This window comes from Lemur catta, chromosome 3, assembly GCF_020740605.2.
Source record: "Lemur catta isolate mLemCat1 chromosome 3, mLemCat1.pri, whole genome shotgun sequence".
NCBI lineage: Eukaryota > Metazoa > Chordata > Mammalia > Primates > Lemuridae > Lemur > Lemur catta.
The window spans coordinates 25,045,379-25,064,416 of NC_059130.1; the positions used below are offsets into that span (position 1 = coordinate 25,045,379).

At 55.2% G+C, this 19,038-nt stretch overlaps 1 protein-coding gene and 1 pseudogene across 1 annotated transcript; both read left to right on the forward strand.

Annotated features, from left to right (window-relative positions):
* Window positions 1–8,301: 8,301 nt before the first annotated feature.
* Window positions 8,302–18,760, forward strand: ADAMTSL4 (ADAMTS like 4). Its single transcript, XM_045544930.1, has 19 exons — window positions 8,302–8,388; window positions 9,870–9,963; window positions 10,183–10,288; window positions 10,499–10,556; window positions 10,827–11,170; window positions 11,347–12,040; window positions 12,288–12,390; window positions 13,127–13,263; window positions 13,605–13,809; window positions 14,062–14,234; window positions 14,376–14,487; window positions 14,590–14,775; window positions 14,947–15,076; window positions 15,710–15,914; window positions 16,228–16,404; window positions 16,700–16,906; window positions 17,026–17,205; window positions 17,493–17,637; window positions 17,786–18,760. The coding sequence occupies exons 3-19, from the start codon at window positions 10,269–10,271 to the stop codon at window positions 17,920–17,922; spliced, it is 3,213 nt and encodes a 1,070-aa protein (XP_045400886.1). The 5' UTR covers window positions 8,302–8,388; window positions 9,870–9,963; window positions 10,183–10,268; the 3' UTR covers window positions 17,923–18,760.
* LOC123633931 lies at window positions 8,384–9,619 on the forward strand (annotated as a pseudogene).
* Window positions 18,761–19,038: the final 278 nt, after the last annotated feature.

Genomic DNA, 19,038 nt, shown 5'->3' on the forward strand with positions numbered 1-19,038 from the left:
GAGAAATAAATTGAAGTAGGTTCCTGCACACCTGTGTTTGAGGACCCAAATTAGTAGTGCCTGGTTCACAGGCAAACCTCCCAGCCAGCAGTGCGCATGTGCGTAAGAGCCCCCGTGGCGCTCCTAAACAAGATCACCCAGGAGTGGGGACAGGGCCTCTATTTTCGTAACCCCCGCAGGCCAGGCGACTGTTAGGCACAGCAAGGGGAGAGACTCCCTGCGGAAGACTGAGCTGCCCTCCAGAGGGGAGGGAACTCGGCCTGTTTGGGGGGGCACAGCCTGAGGTGGGCTGAGGCTTTGCGAGCTAAGAGCTGCTGGGACCTGAGGCTGGCAGGACAGGGAAGGCCGTGAGCAGAGGGGAGGCTTTCAGCTCTGGGGGCAGACACGTGCCTCGGTGTCCACCTCCGTCTGCTGAGCTGAGCCTGGGCCTGTGGACAGAGGGTGAGCGCCGCCTGCCTCAACTTGTGTTTCCTTCCCAGCAGGCCCTGACTCTCCCACTTCTGACTTCAAATCTTTGGTATGTATGAAATTCTTGCCTCTCCTTTGGCTGCCCTGCCCGCCCGTCTGGCCGTGGTTAGGAGTTTTGTACCCTTGTTCTTACCCTTTTATGTCTGCCTGTTTTAGGCCTTCAGCTCAATCTGTCAAGATTAATGTGACACCAAACTGGCTTTCTCAGAAACACAAGGAAACTTCTAGGCACAAGAGCAAGGTTCTCATGGGGCAAATTACCACGGCTGCTTCCTTAAGGCAGTCCTGAGGTTAGAGTCCTCTGCCCCCACAGCCCCCTGGGCAGAGCAGCCCTGTCTTGGCTCTCCTGGAGCTGCTACTTCCCCTGCTCCCCCAGCTCTGCTCCCTGACCCTGGAGAGACACCCCCTCCCCACCCAGAGCTTACCTCTCCAGATTCCTCTGCTTGGCTTGGAAAAAGTCTTCATTTACTTCTAGAATGAGGCGACAGGTTGGAATTTGGGCCGAGTTATTATATGGACCTTAGTATTCTCCTAGGAGCCTCTTTGAGGAGGGAAGTTGAGTTTCTGTCGCCTTCCTTACTTGAGACAAAATGCACTATTTTTTGCTGTTAATTCAGCATCTGCAGTTGTTCTGGGCATTAGTCACAGTGCTACGTGTGGTCAGTACATTAGTGCAATTACAGACTCAAGAGCAAAACAATAGGTGGCTCTGTTTTCTAAAAATGCTTTGAGTCCACAGGCCTCGCCCCCCACCCTGGACAGCAGCCTTCCTTCTGTGGTCCCGCCCTCTTCGCAGAGCATCTGCCCTCAGCAGCTGCTGAGCCTCCGCCAGCCCACGGCCACCTCACACTCTGCTCCAGGTACCCCAAAGCACAGGAGCCTGCCAAGATGGGAAGACATCACAGAACTCAGTCCTGGTGGCTTCTCTGCTGCCAGAATTCTCAGGGAAGAAGACAGGGTCTGCCGAGATAGCAACATCCTTTTTTCCCCAATCCCTGGCACAGAGGCTGAGTCATTACCGTCAACCTGCTGTGAAAACACGTTAACATACTCTCTGTCCCTAGCAAATCCTGACCAGAGTCTTGCTGGACTCTGACAGCATCCTCGGCAAAGAATTCTGGGCCTCACAATGGGGAAGCTTTAAGTCTCCATCTAAGGCAGAGTCCTGTTCTATGTGGCACATCAACTAAACCATAATTTTGAACCACATCAGGAACAATAACTCTGTGCCGGGCCTAGGGTGTGCGGCTGTTGTCCCAGCTACTCGAGAGGCTGAGGTGGGCAGATTGCTTGCCACCAGCCTGGGCAATGTAGCAAGAACCCATCTCTAAAAACATTTTTATGGGAGGCTGAGGCAGAAGGATCTCTTGAGCCGAGGAGTTGGAGGTTGCAGTGAGCTATGATGACGCCACTGCACTCCATCCTGGGCGACAGAGCGAGACGCTGTCTCAAAAAAAAAAAATAACAAACTTTAAAAAGATTAGCCAGGCACTGTGGCACGCACCTGCAGTCCCAGCCACTCAGGAGGCTGAGGTGATAGGGTCGCTTAAGCCCAGGAGTTCCAGGCTGCAGTGAGCTATGATGAGGCCCCTGCACTCCAGCCTGGGCAATAGAATGAGACCTTGTCTCTAAACAAAATAATAACTCTTATTTTTGCATATGATACCACAGTTTTCACACACATTCTATCATTTTTATTTTGGATTTTACGATAACCTCTGAAGCAGAGAGGCTGGGTACCGTTGTTACTCTAATTTTATAGGTGGCAAAGCTGAAGCTTGGCATGCCCAAGGTCACACAGCTCCCAAACGGCACAGCGGGGACCTGAGTTCAGGTCAGTGCTGCTTCTCCCACACCTGGTCTCCGCAGCCAGCACTGTATCTCGACCTTGCAGCACAGCATGTTCCACCGTGGACTCCCCAGGCCTGGCAGACATGAGGGAGGATGGCTACTTTGAAATGTCCCCTAAGATCCTAAGGGCAGGGCTGAGTAGCAGCTTGTGTCAGAGGGAAGGGTCCTGGTTAATTGTTCCCCATCCCTGGTGATAGGTACCATTTCATTAAATGTGTGGAACAGTTATGTCAAGACCATAACAGATGAAGACTATCCTCTGAGAAACCTTCTCAACTCAGTAGACAATGAACATCCTCAAACATTCTAGAGGCCTAATCCAGAGGCTCTAGCGCATTTATGGCCATGCTTCCCCAGCACGTGTAGGACGATGTGCACATGAGTTCAAACCACTTAACATAGTTGTCGGAGCACTCATGATTCTGTAAACCTAATGGCTGGCAAGGTCATGTTGGATCAATCCATTCAATTCTATAAACACTTACTGATCATTTCCTGTTCTGTGAACATCAATCAACAGACAGACTCATGGCTCAGGGCAGTACTGAGGCAAGGTCTGTCACTGAGGAGCCCAGGACCTGCCTGAGATGCACTCACTGGCAGATTGAAATAGGAAAATCGAATGAAGAATTCTGGCTTTGGGAATTTCTGACCAAATTTAAAGTCTACAGAGCAGCGATTTTGTTTTTTGTTTTGTTTTGTTTTTTGAGACAAAGTCTCATGCTGTTGCCCAGGCTAGATAGGCTAGATAGAGCACCGTGACATCAGCCTAGTTCACAGCAACCTCAAACTCCTGGGCTCAAGTGATCCTCCTGCCTCAGCCTCCCCAGTAGCTGGGACTACAGGCATGTGCCACCACACCCAGCTAATTTTTTTTCTATTTTCAGTAGAGATGGGGTCTCGCACTTGCTCAGGCTGGCCTCGAACTCCTGAGCTAAGGAGATCCTCCCGCCTCAGCCTCCCGGAGTGTTAGGATTACAAGCATGAGCCACTGTGCCTGGCCCAAAGCAGTGATTAAAGACCAACCTAAATGTCACATCCATGTCTTGGTCCTTGTCTTACCAAATGGGTCATATCCTGTTTCTTCATTATTTCATCACCTGAGAGCCAGCTCAGCCATGATGGAGCAAGACAACAACCAGAATGTGCTGGAATGAGGCCAGAGCTGAGTGCTTATCACTTCTTGTTCATGGGCTCATCCCATGAGTATTTATTAAATGCCTACTATGTGCGAGGTGCAGTGGTGGATACAAAGGTGAGTGAACACGGCGAGGTGGTCTTGTCAGGTTCCTGGTAGAGGACAACAGGCTGTTCTCATCACGGCTGTGGGGAGAGGGTAACTGAGCCAAGCCACAGACGAGTGGTCAGAAGAGCAGCTTCAGTGAGACAGAGAGCGTGAGACAGCGTGACAGGACACGGAGTCAATGCCTGGAGACCAGCCTGGCGTGCAGCGATTGGGAATGGAGTGTCTCTTTTGGAACAAAGGAGTTGAGCAAACCATGATTCTGAGAGGCAGAAAAGCAAACACCAGGCTTTCTGAAAATGGTTGCTGTGACCACAAACCCAAAGAGAGTTTCACATTAGTTTCTGGGCCCCACCTGTACATGCTGGTATTAGCATCAGCACTATCTTGGAAGAGGGACAATGTCTCACATGAGACATTAGTTTAACATGTTATTTAATTCAACATAAATAAAACTTCCTTATTCTGCTGCCAGAAAAAAAAATTAAATAAACGGCAAAATTCCTCAAAAATTTCACTTGCACACAATGTATACAGATAACAGTGCCTAAATTAGAATTAGAGATTTGCAGCAAATTACTGGATTTGTGTTTGTGTCTTTGTTTGCAAAGCTGTAAATGGTCTAACAGTCCCCACCTCGCAGAGTTACAATGAGGACAGGGTGAGGTAATGTGTGCAAAGCCCTTACAACGGTCCGGGCACAGAGCAAGTGTTACATACGTGTTAGCCACGGTATTATTATTAAATCACTATGTTGAGCTCAAAGCCAGACCAGTACTCAGTCTGCCCCTCCCCTTTGTCCTTTATCTGTCCTATCCCTAGAGATACTTTTGGGTGAACATCTACTTATTACATAATATATATTTTTTAAACTTCTTTTTATCTTATCCTCGAGACAGTGTGCACAAGTTTAATCTGGTACTTCACAAATTTCTGAGGCACAGGAGATTCTTTTCTTTGTACAGTATTTTCAGACCACCGTGCCATGGGAGGTGACAGCTGCGGTAAATCTCGTGAGCGTTTTGGTCTGCAGCCATTTCTTAATGGAAAGGACTATTTCTGACCTTCAGTTCTCAGCAGTTACAAATGTCAAAGGCAGATCTTTTCCCTCCTCCCAGGCTCTCCTCCCACTCTCCTGTCCTCTGCCGGCCTTCCTGTCCTGCAGCTTGCCTCTGTGTAGATAAGTGGATGCTGATGGGGTGCACCGGGGCCAGCTCTGAACAGTCCCTGGCCCAAAATACCTTTCTCCGCCCGCAAAGGCTGGGCATCGCATCATCTGCACCGTACTCTGAGGGCTGGGCAAAGGGGCTTCCTCTCCAAATTCAGCACTATAAATATACCTCTGGGTTAGGACTGTGTGTCACCCAGAGTCCTGAGATAAACCACCCCTCTTGGGAGGGGGGGCATTAACTCATTATCTTCCCAAGCTATTTAGGAACACAGGACTGGGACAGAGGATGTTTTAAGGAGAGGCACCAACTGGAGGCTTGCAGGTAAATCCGACCCACAGGCATGTTTTGTGGGGTACTACATGTTTTAAAGTTTTTTTCCCAGTGACTTCTCAATGTTTTAAAACCAGGGTATTTTATAAATTCTCTTGGGAAAAAAAAAACCCACAAAAATAGAAATTCTAGCAATATTGCCCTGCATCCCCACAAAATACAGAGGTCTCAGGTGTCCTCAGCCAGCTTCCCTCCCTGCCCCGGGGCCTCTCACCGTGGGGAAAATGTTGAGAGGACAGGCCTGGGCACCTGGAACTCACTTGTCTGTTCTAAAACACTCCAATTCAAATATTTCTTGTAACTCTACACATATGAAAAACGAAAACACAAATACAAAATATGAAAAAAAAATAGATGATACAAAGTGACATAATTCGTCCTTGTCCTAAAACAACTTAGGGATTTATTGAGGAAAAAGTATGCATGTTAAACTTCAAATAAGGATACATTTCTTACATTTTAAAAGCATTTTATATTTTCACATCCATCATCTTTTTATTTATTTTTTTATTTTTTATTTTTTTTGAGACAGAGTCTCACTTTGTTGCCCAGGCTAGAGTGAGTGCCGTGGCGTCAGCCTAGCTCACAGCAACCTCAAACTCCTGGGCTTAAGCGATCCTACTGCCTCAGCCTCCCGAGTAGCTGGGACTACAGGCATGTGCCACCATGCCCAGCTAATTTTTTTTCTATATATATTTTTAGTTGTCCAGATAATTTTTATTTCTATTTTTAGTAGAGATGAGGTCTCGCTCAGGCTGGTCTCGAACTCTTGACCTTGAGCGATCCACCCGCCTCGGCCTCTCAGAGGGCTAGGATTACAGGCATGAGCCACCGCGCCTGGCCTCCATCATCTTTTTAGAGACAACATCTGCCTTTGCTGAGCCCAGTATTAACCTCCCCATGGTCCCTATTACCTGCAGCGTCTGTCCCTAACTAGACCCAATTCCTTGAGGCCACAGACTGTCTTCCAACTGTATCCTCAACACCAAGTGCAAAAGGTACCCAAGGAATATTAGGTGGGGGCACCAAGATCTCCATTATTTTGTGGAGATGCCAGACAATGTTGCTAGAGCTTCTATTTTTCTGTTTTGTTTTTTGGAAAAGTTATAAAATATTCTGGTTTAGGCCGGGCAAGGTGGCTCACGCCTGTAATCCTAGCACTCTGGGAGGCCGAGGCGGGTGGATCGCTCGAGGTCAGGAGTTCGAGACCACCCTGAGCAAGAGCGAGACCCTGTCTCTACTAAAAATAGAAAGAAATGATCTGGCCAACTAAAATATATATATATAGAAAAAATTAGCCAGGCATGGTGGCGCATGCCTGTAATCCCAGCTACTTGGGAGGCTGAGGCAGTAGGATTGGTTAAGCTCAGGAGTTTGAGGTTGCTGTGAGCTAGGCTGACGCCATGGTACTCACTCTAGCCTGGACAACAGAGCAAAACCCTGTCTAAAAAAAAAAAAATTTTTTTCGTTTTAAGGTATACATATTGAGGCCAGGTGTGGTGACTCACGCCTATAATCTCAACACTTTGGGAGACTGAGGCAGGAGGATCGCTTGAGCCCAGGAGTTTGAGGCTGCAGTGCGCTATGATGACACCACTGCACTCTAGCCCTGACAATAGAGACAGACTCTGTTTCAAAAAAAAAAAGGCAGCTTTAAAACAGTGAGTAGAACCAACAAAATGCAACTCACCAGTAAATGGAGAACAAAAACTTAAAAATAGTGATCATTTATTATCTATCCTGTGCCAGCCATTTTACATATATTTATTTTTAACATAATAATACATGGATAATATTTGCAGTTAACAAATTCAAACAACATATCAACACAGAGAGAAAAAAGCAAAAGCCTTTCTCATTCCTCCCCCAACCCTGCACCCCTCCCCAGATGTTACCAACACTATGGAGTTTGGGGTGCATTCTTCCAGATAGAAATGGGTAAACAGACATCTCCAAGCCTATCGTGTGTCAGATTTAGCCCCATTTCACAGATTAGCACACTGCAGCACGGAGAGGTTGGAGTATTCTTCGAAGACAGAGCTGGCGAGTGCTAGAGTTGAGATTCAAATCCAGATCGCTGTGACTCATAAGTCAGTGCGCTTTCCTTCTACTAAGTCCCCAGTGTAAAATTTTATGGATGAAGAAACTGAAGCCCACAGAGGTCCCCAGCAATCAGAACCACATGGTTCACTGCCCAACGTGGGAGAGGCAGGGGTGACTGGGCTTGCAGGGGAGGCTGCGCGGAGGCCAGGGCTGTGACCGCGGATGTGGCGTCGCTCAGGACCATCTCCGTCCTCGGCCCGGCGGCTTGTCCAGGCCACTAGGGTACAGGCTCCAGCGGGGCCCAGGAATAGTGCCCGCGAGCGACAGCTGCCTCGGAACCTGGATGGGGCTGTCTGGGCTTCTCTTCTTCTAGCCGTCCCGGGGGCGCGCACCGCGCAGGGGCTGCGGAGGTCCGCAGTCCCCGGGTGGGTGGCCCTGGCGGGCGGGGGCTGTGGGGTCGGCTGTCCCCACCCCGGGGCCGCCAAGGGGCGCGTGGCGGGCGGGTGGGGCGCTGGCGGGGGCGGGGCGCGAGGGCGGAGTCGCGGCCGGAGGCGGCCGTGTCCGGAGCCCGGCTCAGGGGCCAGAGTGGCCGCCGCGGAGCAAGGCTGCGTCGAGAGAGCGCCCGGGCGCAGAAGGGTTAACCAGCCGTCGGGGGCGCGCAGAGCAGGTAGAAACACCCCCCCGGGACCCCGGGCCCCAGCCGCCGCCTCCGCACGCGTCCCGTTAGACCACCCATCCCGCGAGCCCAAACTGCCCTCGCTCCCAGCGCTGCGCGGTCGCGCCCCCGCCACGACCCCGGCCCGGCTCTGATTGCCTCGGAAGATCTTCCAGCCCCTGGGATAGAATTCCTGGGGAGGGGGTCTGATCCCTTGGAACTCTGGCCCCATCACCCGGGGCGGGGAGGGAGCCAAAATTCCTAGTAAGTCACATAGTAAAGTTGGAAAACATACTCAAGACCTCCCTGCACGCGCCGGCGCCTCCTGCCCTCCCCCTCTAGGCGGGTGCTCCTGCAGGATGCGCACCCCCGACACCCCATCCCCGCTCCCGCAGGTGGGGGACAGGGCTGCTGGGAGGGATGCAGTGGGTGCCCTTGATCCAGCTCAAGCCCGATGGTGGAAGAGGTTGATCGAAAAGAAAGACACCTGTTGGGATGGTCCTCCAGGACCCAGGGCTGGAGGGCACTAGGAGGACCAACGAATTCTGACGCAGGACAGTGACTCTCCACCGGAAACCAGAAACATACTGTCCCCCGCCCTCCCCGCGGCGACCCATTTCCCAGAGGTGAGTCCCTCCTGGGCAGAAGGGTTAGCCCTGCAGGTCGTTCCCTTTATCCTCACTGGCCAGCGCGGGGAGGTGTGGCCAGGAGGAGCCCAGGTTTGTCCAGCCCGGGGCCTGCCTGGCACCAGAGTGACCACTTCTGCCCTCCACTTTCCTCACGCCCGCAGGGAGAGACACCAGATGAGAGGCATGAAAAGGGGTGAAAAGCACAAATGTGTGTCTGTTTCTGCTGAGGAGGGGGTATGGGCCCCCTGCCCAGCTGTGCAGGGGAGGGTGGGGTGGGACTTTTCCAGAGAGGGAGCCAGGCCTGGCCTGGGCCCCAGGAGCTCACGTCACCCCCACCCCTCACTTCTCCAGGGAACTGCCAGAGCCAAACCCGGCCCAGGACAGGATTATGTGTACTGGGTAGACCCGCAGAGAGAGGCAGCAAGAAGAGACCTGGGTGGCAGAGAGCGGCAGAGGCAGAGAGGGAGTGGAGAGGGGACCGGGCATCAGAGAAGGCACAGACAGTGACCATCACCCTTCCTCCCCTCCTTGAACCACAAGTAAGAGAGTCAGGCAGCGGGCTGAAGTTGGAACATGGGCCCTTCTCCGGAGACTCTGGCTTCCCCACCCCTGTCAGGGCAGTGCTGCTGACCTCAGTGGCCAGCCCAGCCCCCTCCCCAAGCAGCCAGAGTGACCCTGCCCATTCTGGCTCAGCCTCTCTGATCCCTCCCTTAACTTCCCAAGCCCTGGGGTCTCAGGGCGGGGAGTGGGGCTGCATGTTGCTACCCCCAAGCACATTCCTACCCTTCCCTCTGTCATTTTCCTGCCCCTGAGCTGGCCCACCTCGGCAACAACGGCTCCTTGGATTCCTCTCCTGGGTGCCTTTCAGATCCAACAGAAACAGTTCTTTTTTTCCTGGAAAGCAGAAGTAAGAGGAGGTTGAGGAGTGGGGGTGGGAAGGGCTCAAAGTGAGAAGGAAGGGGCTGGAGGTGGGTGGGTGGGTGGAGAGAGTCAGGCTTTGAGGCCAGGGTAGGGTTGCAAGCCACGCTCCCCCGGTGTTCAAAGCTAGACTTCAGGATGGACTGGCTGGCTCTCCAGAATGAGAGGCCTGTGATGGGGAGCAAGGGCGGCTCCTCTCCTTCCCACATTCCCCCAGCCCTTATAGCTGCGCAGGAAACAAGCCCTCATTGAACCAATGCCGGATGCTGGCACCCACGGGAGGGGTGGGGGTGTAAATCGCCTGTTTCTTTTCTAGAAATTAAACCATCAACCCGCTTAGTTTATCCCTTGGCCAAAAAGTGTCTGAGGCAGGCAGCGATGTGCCTGACTGTTCCCTAAGGAGCTTAGCTAAGAAGGGAGGAAAAAGCTGGGAGGCAGGTAGGCAGCAGAGATGGTTGGGGAAAGGTCTTGTTTCTGGAAAACCCAAGGGGCTTTTTGTCAGCTCCTCAGATGAGGTGTCTGGCATATTCTGACCCAAGTCTCCCTCCTCAACTTTCTAGGTACCTCTGGGAGGGCAAGAGTGGGAGCTGGATGAAACCATCCTAAGACAGAGCCTGCCTGTGTGTGCTGACCTGGCCCAGAAGCAGCCCCTAGGTGGGACTCAGGGAGGAGCTGAGGTCAGACCCACCCTGTACCCTCTGCAGATGAACGAAGGCACCATTCCTTCCTGCTCCCACCCTTAGGCTCACGAAGGGGCGGGCCGGTCTCCCCCACCCCTCCATCCTCTCTGAGAGGTCCACTGAGGAGTCATCCCTCTCAGCTGTGAGCTTTCTGGAGACTAGAGAGGTAACCCTCAGGCTTCTGTCTCTGCAGAGTGCACCCCTCCTAGCCCAGATGCCTGAGTAGAGTTTGCGTCCAGTCCCCTCCTCCCTTGCCCTGGGGCAATCAGGGGAGGAGCGATGGAGAAGTGGGCTGGCAGGTAAGAGGGGCACCTCGGGGTGGAGGGATGGCTCTGTCCTTGAAAGTGAGGGAAAGGGGACCACTGGGAGGGGCAGGGGAAGTGGTGAGCAACTTCTAATTTCTGAGAAGTTGGCAGTCAGGAAGTGGGGCGCCTGCTGGGGGAGGGGGCGGTGTCGCAACACCTCCTCTGGCTCCAGTCTGACGTCACCCTCCTGCCTTTGGCTTGCAGGCCCCGGCTGTGTTTGATGCTGCTTCTGTCCTTCCCTCAGCTCTGCCTGGATCAGGAGGTGAGAGCTGGTGCCTGCCTGTGGTCCTTTCCTCTCCCCAATCTCCCACCCACCTCCCCAGGCCACGCCTCCACTTCCCACGGCCTCCTTCCACTCACACTCGCCCATCCAGCCTCCCTGACTCCTCCTGAGGCTGAGTTCTAGTCCTGCCTCTACTACCGAATGTGGCCCTGGGCCAGTAACGACTCCTTGAGCCTTGCACCGGACACATACTCTGTATGGTGCCCTCTGAAATTATGCTAATTATGTCTGACCTTTTTCTCTATATAGGTGTTCTCTGGACACACACTTCAGACACCCACAGAGGAGAGCCACAGCCCTGAGGGTGTCTGGGGACCTTGGGACCAGTGGGCCTCTTGCTCCCAGCCCTGTGGGGTAGGGGTGCAGCGCAGGAGCCGGACATGTCAGCTCCCTACGGCTCAGCTCCACCCGGGCCTGCCCCTGCCTGCCCGGCCCCCAAGACACCCAGATGCCCTCCCTCCGCGGGGTCAGGGCCCCAGACGAGAAACCCTCCCCCTGTACCGGCCACAGCCTCGGGGAAGGGGTGGCCCATTTCGAGGTCCTGCTTCCCAAGCCGGACGAGAGGAGACTCAGGAGGCTGCAGGGGCCAGGAGGTGAGGCTTTGAGGGAAGAGGAGGGCCTTCGGCAGGGGGCGGGACTCGGTATGCGGGAAAAGGGAGCAAAGGACACATGGCTTAGGGAGGCTTATCTTTGGTGCCCGGAAGTAGACTGGGGAGACAGGGCCAGGGATGTCCAGAGCTGTGACCACATGTCTGCAATACCTTCCCAGGTCCCGGGTTCGAGACCCCATCAAGCCAGGGATGTTCGGTTATGGAAGAGTGCCCTTTGCATTGCCACTGCATCGGAACCGCAGGCATCCCCGGAGGCCCCCCAGATCTGAGCTCTCCCAGACCTCTTCTGGAGGGGAGGAGCCTCTTCCATCCCTGACTCCAAACGCAGAGCCATCCTCTGCAAACCACAGCCCCCAAACTCAGCTCCCTCCCACAGAATTGTCTGCCCACACTCTACCACCCCCAGCAGAACCCCTAAGCCCTGAAACTGCTCAGACAGAGCTGCCCCCCAGAACCAGGCCTGCCCTCCCACAGCCCCACCCTGGAGACCAGGCCTCTGGCACAGGGCCCCCCTCACCCACCCCCTCCTTAGGAGAAAGTGGCTTTTTCCACGTGTCCCCTCAGCCAAGAATGCCAAGTTCTCAGGGTTGGGCTGGTTCCCGGGGAGCAGGAAGACACCCTGATCCTTTCCCTTCTGTCCCCTGGCGCCGAGGCCAGCAGAGCCAGGGGCATTGGAGACCTGGGGGGAATCTTCACAGGCCCGTGGAGTCTGCCCCTCACCACCCAGAGGGCTGGCTGCCTCTGCTGAGTGCTGGCCCCCACTCCGGCTCCCTCTGGAGCCTCTTTGCTCCCAGTAGCCCTGTCCCAAGATGTTCTGGGGAGAGTGAGCAGCTGAGAGCCTGTAGCCAAGCGGTGAGTTCTTTCCTGGACCACCTCTCCCCCACCCAGACTTCCAATTCTGCTTCCCTGACACTGAGTCTGGGTCCTCAGCTTGTCTGATCTGGACCTGAGGGAGAAGGGCCTTGGCATCTGACCTCCTCAGGGTAGGGGCCTCAGAGCTCTTCCACGGACCTGACCCTCCACCTTGCTCCCCAGATTCAGCCCTGACCCACACCCCCATTTCCTCCCAGAGCTGACTCCTTTGTACCCCCCACTTCAGCCCTGCCCCCCTGAGCAGCCAGACCCCCGGGCCCTGCAGTGCGCAGCCTTCGACTCCCAGGAATTCATGGGCCAGCTATACCAGTGGGAGCCCTTCACCGAAGGTGAGGTTTTTAGCCCAGCCCCTGGGCAGGGGTGGCTCAGGCTTGGGGATGGAGGGGAGAGGGAGATACTTGCTCACTCCTGGCCCTGAAAGATTTACAGCCCCCCTATTCCTCCGTGTAGGCCCTTCTGTTTCTCCTCTATGTCAGGCCTCCTTTGTCATCCCGAGGGCTGAGGTGAAGAGACTTAGCACAGGCCTGGAAAGGGGAGGGCCATCCAGACAGGGCCTTTAGCTGTCGGATGGGGGTGGATGGTCAGACTGGGAGGGGAAGGTGTCCAGAGGTCCCTTTGTCTGGATTCCTCAGGAAGAAGTCCACCCCAGAGGTGGGGTAAATGTTACATAAGAGGGCCATGGTTGGAGAGATCCTGTCCAGTGGTGACACAGGGTGGGGTTGTGCCATGGATCCTGGGTTCTGTCGTATCAATTGCTCCAAAGTTGCCATCCACCTGATTTTAGGCCCCTGACAACTTGACAGCAAGACCAGCTCTTATGAGCTCTGAAATCACATAAGCGTAGGCACAAAGGATCTCTTCTCTGTCAGTTCAGAACCCCGTGTGGAATTGTCATGTTCACTTCATACACAGTGACCTGGGCAACCTCAGGATGCCCCATAGCTAATATAAGCAAAGCAGCTGTCAGGCCCTGGGGCCTTGCTTAACCTCCCTGGGGCCCTCCCTGGGGCCACTGCACCTCCCACCTGGGGCCCCAACTAACCGCCCTTTTACCCTGTCCCTTAGTTCAGGGCTCCCAACGCTGTGAACTGAACTGCCGTCCCCGTGGCTTCCGCTTCTATGTCCGTCACACTGAAAAGGTCCGGGATGGGACCCCGTGTCAGCCTGGAGGCCCAGACATCTGTGTGGCTGGACGCTGTCTGGTGAGGGAGGACGGACGCACACGCATGCGCACACGCGCACACACGCAGTCTCATTCCTCATTACAACAAAACACCAAACAGACTGAGATTGCCAAGGAAAAATTCTCACCTGCCAAGCTGGGCTGAGCGAAGCCCAGAGGTGAACTGCAAAAGGGTCCTAACAGGCACATACACGCGTCCCTGAGACTGGCTGGAGGTGGTGGGGTTGACAAAGAAACACACTGTCACTTGTAGCACAAAGAGCAAGACAGGTGGTGAGCTGCGGGTCCCAAGTGGACCAGGGTGGGGTGTGAGGTGGTGTCTGGCTTCCCGTGGCCCCTGCCTCACCTCACTCTCTCCAGAACCCCGGCTGTGATGGGATCCTTGGCTCTGGCAGGCGTCCGGATGGCTGTGGAGTCTGCGGGGGTGATGATTCTACCTGTCGCCTTGTTTCGGGGAACCTCACTGACCGAGGGGGCCCTCTGGGCTATCAGAAGATCCTGAGGATTCCTGCCGGGGCCTCCCGGCTCCAGATTGCCCAGCTTCGGCCCAGCTCCAATTACCTTGGTGAGTGCCCGGCTGCTTCCTGTCCATTCCTGGCCTCTCTGTTCTGCCCTGGCCCCCCAAGCCCCCATTCAGCACAGTGAACCAAACTGGGAAAAGGCCTTCTACTTCCCCTTCCCCTTGTGGAGGCCGTGAGGAAGCTGAGAGGACTTGGGGTATCTTAGGGTGGGAGCTTCTATAGCTTAAGGAAGTGGTGGGAGAGGCGGAAGGTATTACTAACCTTGAATTTCCTGATCTCCCATCTCCCACCTGCAGCACTTCGAGGGCCTGGGGGCCAGTCCATCATCAATGGGAACTGGGCTGTGGATCCCCCTGGGTCCTACACAGCCGGCGGGACTGTCTTCAGATACAACCGTCCTCCTCGGGAGGAGGGCAAGGGGGAGAATCTGTCAGCTGAAGGCCCCACGACCCAGCCTGTGGATGTCTATGTGAGCCTGAGGCCTGGGGCAGCTGCGCTGCTAGGGAGAGAGGACTCTTAGGGCAGAGCTGGGGTGTCACGATGGGAAAGAGGGCTGGTGGCATGTTCCTCTTGCCACCCCCAAACATTCACCACCTTCTCTTCTCCCCAGATGATCTTTCAGGAGGAAAACCCAGGCGTTTTTTATGAATATGTCATCTCTTCATCTCCTCCAGTCCTTGAGAGCCCCACCCCAGAGTCCCCCATCCCCCAACTTCAGCCTGGTAAGACTCTGATCCCTAGACCTGGAAGGAGGCAGAGGCTGCAAGGGGAGCTCCGAGGCAGTGGGGAGCTAAATAATTTGCCCACTGGGCTCCCCTGCACAGAGATTCTGAGGGTGGAGCCCCCACCTGCTTCTGCGCCCCGCCCAGCCCGGACCCCAGGAACCCTCCAGCGTCAGGTGCGGATCCCCCAGATGCCTGCCCCGCCACACCCCAGGGCACCCCTGGGGTCTCCAGCTGGATACTGGAAACGAGTGGGACACTCTCAGTGCTCAGCATCCTGTGGGAAAGGTGAGACCTCACGCCTGCTTTCCTGGCACCCTCAGCCCAAATCCCCAACCCGACGCTTGTGATCCCATATCTTGGATCATGGGTCCACACCTTGACCCTGTGTCTGGGACCCTGTTGAAACTGGGCTCTGAGCCATCCTGACTTTCCTGGCTGCCCTCTCATCCCCTTCAGGTGTTTGGCGCCCCATTTTCCTCTGCATTTCTCGTGAGTCAGGAGAGGAACTGGATGAAGGCAGCTGTGCTGTGGGCGCCAGGCCCCCAGCCTCCCCAGAGCCCTGCCACGGCTCCCCGTGCCCCCCATAGTGAGTACAGCCCGCAGGGAAGGTTAGGGTACCAGAAAAACAGCAATTGTCCCTGGGGCAAACATGCTCACACTGCCCACCGGATCTTACCTGGACTCTGCACTCAACACGGCATCTTCTGGCTGCAGAGAGATAACATTAGATTAGAAAGGGAGGCTGGGTATGGTGGCTCATGCCTGTAATCCTAGCACTTTGGTAGGTTGAGGCAGAAGAATGGCTTGAGGCCAGGAGTTCAAGACGAGCCTGAGCAAGCATGAGACCCTGTTATCTACAAAAAAATGGAAACCATGAGCCTGGATCAGTGGTGGTGGCATGAGCCTGCAGTCCCAGCTATTTGGGAGGCTGAGGCAGGAGGATCACTTGAGCCCAGGAGGAGTCTGAGGTTGTGGTGAGCTATGATGACACCACTGCACTCTAGCCCAAGCAACAGAGGGAGACCCTGTCTCAAAAAAAGTAAATAAATGAAGGCTGACATTCCATAGAGCAGCCTGAGCTCCCACAAGGAACCGAGACTCCATGTGCTTCTCTGAGGGGCCCCACACCCAGGGTGTCTTCCTTCTCCCCTGCCGCGGCACCCCCATACATCTCACCTGTGTCTCTGCCCTGCCCTGCCCTGCCCTGCCCGTGCTACAGCTGGGAGGCTGGCGAGTGGACGTCCTGCAGTCGCTCCTGTGGCCCTGGCACCCAGCACCGCCAGCTGCTCTGCCGGCAGGAGTTTGGGGCGGGTGGCTCCTCGGTACCTCTGGAACGCTGTGGACACCTCCCCCGGCCCAACATCACCCAGCCTTGTCAGCTGCGGCTCTGTGGCCATTGGGAGGTTGGCTCCCCCTGGAGCCAGGTGAGTGGGCCGGCGAGGAGGCTGTCAGGGGGCATGGAGGATCCTGGAGTAGTGGGCACCTGTGAACTAGAGCGGTGGTTTTTCCAACTTCTTTCTCACCAGCAGAAACTTCTTACGAACAGGGTCTCACGTGGAACCCCTATATAAGTCAGATAAGAGACTGACCCAGTGGCCGGAGGCCCAGAGCCCATGCTCAGCCTCCTCAGCCGTAAAGCCAAGCAGCAGCTGAGCTGGGGCTCAAAGGCTGACGCTGGGTCAAAAGCCACAGAGCGGAAGGCGGGGTGAGATGGCCCAGATTCCCCTCTCCCCTCAGTGCTCCGTGAGGTGCGGGCGCGGCCAGAGGAGCCGTCAAGTTCGCTGTGTTGGGAACAACGGTGACAAAGTGAGTGAGCAAGAGTGCGCTTCGGGCCCCCCGAAACCCCCCAGCAGAGAGGCCTGTGACATGGGGCCCTGCACCACCGCCTGGTTCCACAGCGACTGGAGCTCCAAGGTGGGCCTCACACCCCCTAGCCAAGTCCCTTGTCCCTGGTGACCACACCCAGGACACCCTCTCAGCCTTTCCAACACAGCTCAATAAACTTTGACTGAGCAAGCACCTACTATGTGCTTGACCCTGGGAACTCAGAGATAAGTGAGAAAAACATGAGGTTCCTGGACCCCTGACAAGATTCCCCGGACCTATCTGGTACCCCAGGACATTCCCTAACTCAAGGCTCAGGACCGAGGACGCTTCCATCCCTAAGCCCCCTCCTAGTCCAGTCTCCAGCAGCCTCCCTTCTCAACAGTGCTCAGCCGAGTGTGGGACGGGGATCCAGAGACGGTCTGTGGTCTGCCTCGGGAGTGGGGAGGCCCTCGGGCAGGGCCAGGAGGAGGTAGGAGCAGGAACCAGTGAGCAGAGCTGTCCACAAGGAAGCCGCCCCCCCGACATGCGAGCCTGCAGCCTGGGGCCCTGTGAGATCACGTGGTGCTGGTACACGGGGCCCTGGGGTGAGGTGAGCGGAGAGCCTGGGAGTGGGCAGAAGGGGTCAGTCCACGTGGGATTCGTGTGGGCACTTGGGAGCAATCTCTGTTCTCCCTTCCCCTCAAATGCCCTCCCCTTCCCCTACATCAGTGCTCCTCAGAATGTGGCTCTGGCACACAGCGTAGAGACATCATCTGTGTGTCCAAACTGGGGACTGAGTTCAACGTGACTTCTCCTAGCAACTGTTCCCACCTGCCCAGGCCCCCTGCCCTGCAGCCCTGTCAGGGGCAGGCCTGCCAGGACCGATGGTTTGCCACACCCTGGAGTCCGGTGAGTGCCTGGCTCCCTTGCCCTGCTCGGCCTGGGCCTCCAGGGAAGGGGGGCTCCTCCCACTGCACCCCCTCCAAGTCTCTCTGTGCCCCAGAACAAGCCTCGCTGAGATTTAACATTGTCCCAGTTCTCGTGGACTTGGAGGACAGGTGGGCCCTCCGCATTTGGGATTTCATAATGTCCCAGTAGAGTCCCCCCAACCTTTCTGGGAGGGAGGGAGTGGCCTGGGTTTAAGGAGAAGCCCGGGGCACAGCAAAGGTCTGATATCATAGCCGGGGTCTCCCCAGTGTTCTCGCTCCTGCCAGGGGGGAGTGCAGACAAGGGAGGTCCAGTGCCTGAGCGCCAACCAGACCCTCAGCACCCGATGCCCTCCTCACCTGCGACCCTCCAGGAAACGACCCTGTAACAGCCAACCCTGCAGCCAGCGCCCTGGTAAAGAGCCCCCTCCCCCGACCCCCTAACAGAGTGGAGTTAGCTGAAATATGGGAGGAGATGAGAAAGGACCAGTGGGAGTGGGCAGCACAGCTCCAGACGGATGTATCTTGGTGACCGTCTTGTGCCCACTGACCTCTGTCCCCAGATGATCAATGCAAGGACAGCTCTCCACATTGCCCCCTGGTGGTACAGGCCCGGCTCTGCGTCTACCCCTACTACACAGTCACCTGTTGCCGCTCTTGCGCCCATGTCCTGGAGCGGTCTCCCCGGGAGCCCTCCTGAAATGGGTCCAGGAGACCCTCTCCATGGTTTTCTCATGCCACCATCGGTCACCCATCGACCAGCCTGCTCTGTGCCCCTTGGCTCTCCAGCCTGTCCCAGTCTCACCAGGGATGTCCTCCAGAGCGACTGAAGGTGGCAAGGTGATGGACAGTGACTGTCAAGACGTGTGGTTGGGTCTGTGTGGTGCTGTGCTGGTGTGTGTGCACATATGCCCCGGGATGTGATCTGGGCCTGCATGGATGTGTGTGTGTGTGTGTGTGTGTGTGTGTGTGCGTGTGCACGTGCTCATACATGCGTATCACTTTTCAAAAACAAATTACACAGACTGAGAAGGAATGGGGAGAGTACAATACCTGTTTCTCTGAGACTTTTTTAGGCTGGGAGGAAAGCAAGTTGCAGTTCTTTGCTAATTCAAACTACTTAGAGTGTGGTCTGCCCATCAACGCCAATTTTTTCTTCTTTTTTTTTTTTTTTAACTATCCATTGGATTCTGCTTGATAAATCAACTCCAATTTTGTGCCCAAACTTCATTTCTCATGTTCAGGCCTCACATCTTCTAAACCACCCTTTTGTCTCTGACCCCTTCTCTCTTTACCTAGTCTCTCTATCGCTGTCTTCCTACTTAGCTAGGGATGGGGGTCGGCCACTGCCCATCCTGCCTTACCCCAGGAAGAGCGACTGCCTGCCAGAGCAGGGACCAGCTGGGCAGAGGGTGGAAAAAACGTCAGCATAGGACCCCCTGGCCCCTGGCCCTACTCCCCACCTCCTCAAAATGGTTGCCACCCCAGAACTAATTTATTTTTATTAAAGACGATCATGACAAATGAGAAACCCGAAACCCGCTCTTCATTGTCCTCATGGGAACCCAGCCACATGGGCCTCTATAAGCACTGTGAGGTCAGAATGTGGGGTGGGAAGGGGAACAGCACTTAGAGCCCAGATCACCTGAGGTCAAGAGCTTTGGTTTTCCCTTTGAGAAAGGCTGGGAGAAAAAAAAAAAGAGCCTTAGTCCGAGGGAGAGGAGCCTGGCCAACCCCAGGCTCTGCAGATTGGTCATTGACCACTAGAGGTCACCAAATTCTCCCAATTTTGGTCTGGAGTTGGGAGTTTGGATCT

Bases quoted from the DNA above. Each gene is read 5' to 3' on its own strand.
- ADAMTSL4 (XM_045544930.1), top strand. From the start codon at position 10,269: ATGGAGAAGTGGGCTGGCAG. The intron at 10,289-10,498 runs GTAAGAGGGGCA...TTTGGCTTGCAG, and splicing joins ATGGAGAAGTGGGCTGGCAG to GCCCCGGCTGTGTTTGATGC. The intron at 12,041-12,287 runs GTGAGTTCTTTC...CCCCCACTTCAG, and splicing joins TGAGAGCCTGTAGCCAAGCG to CCCTGCCCCCCTGAGCAGCC.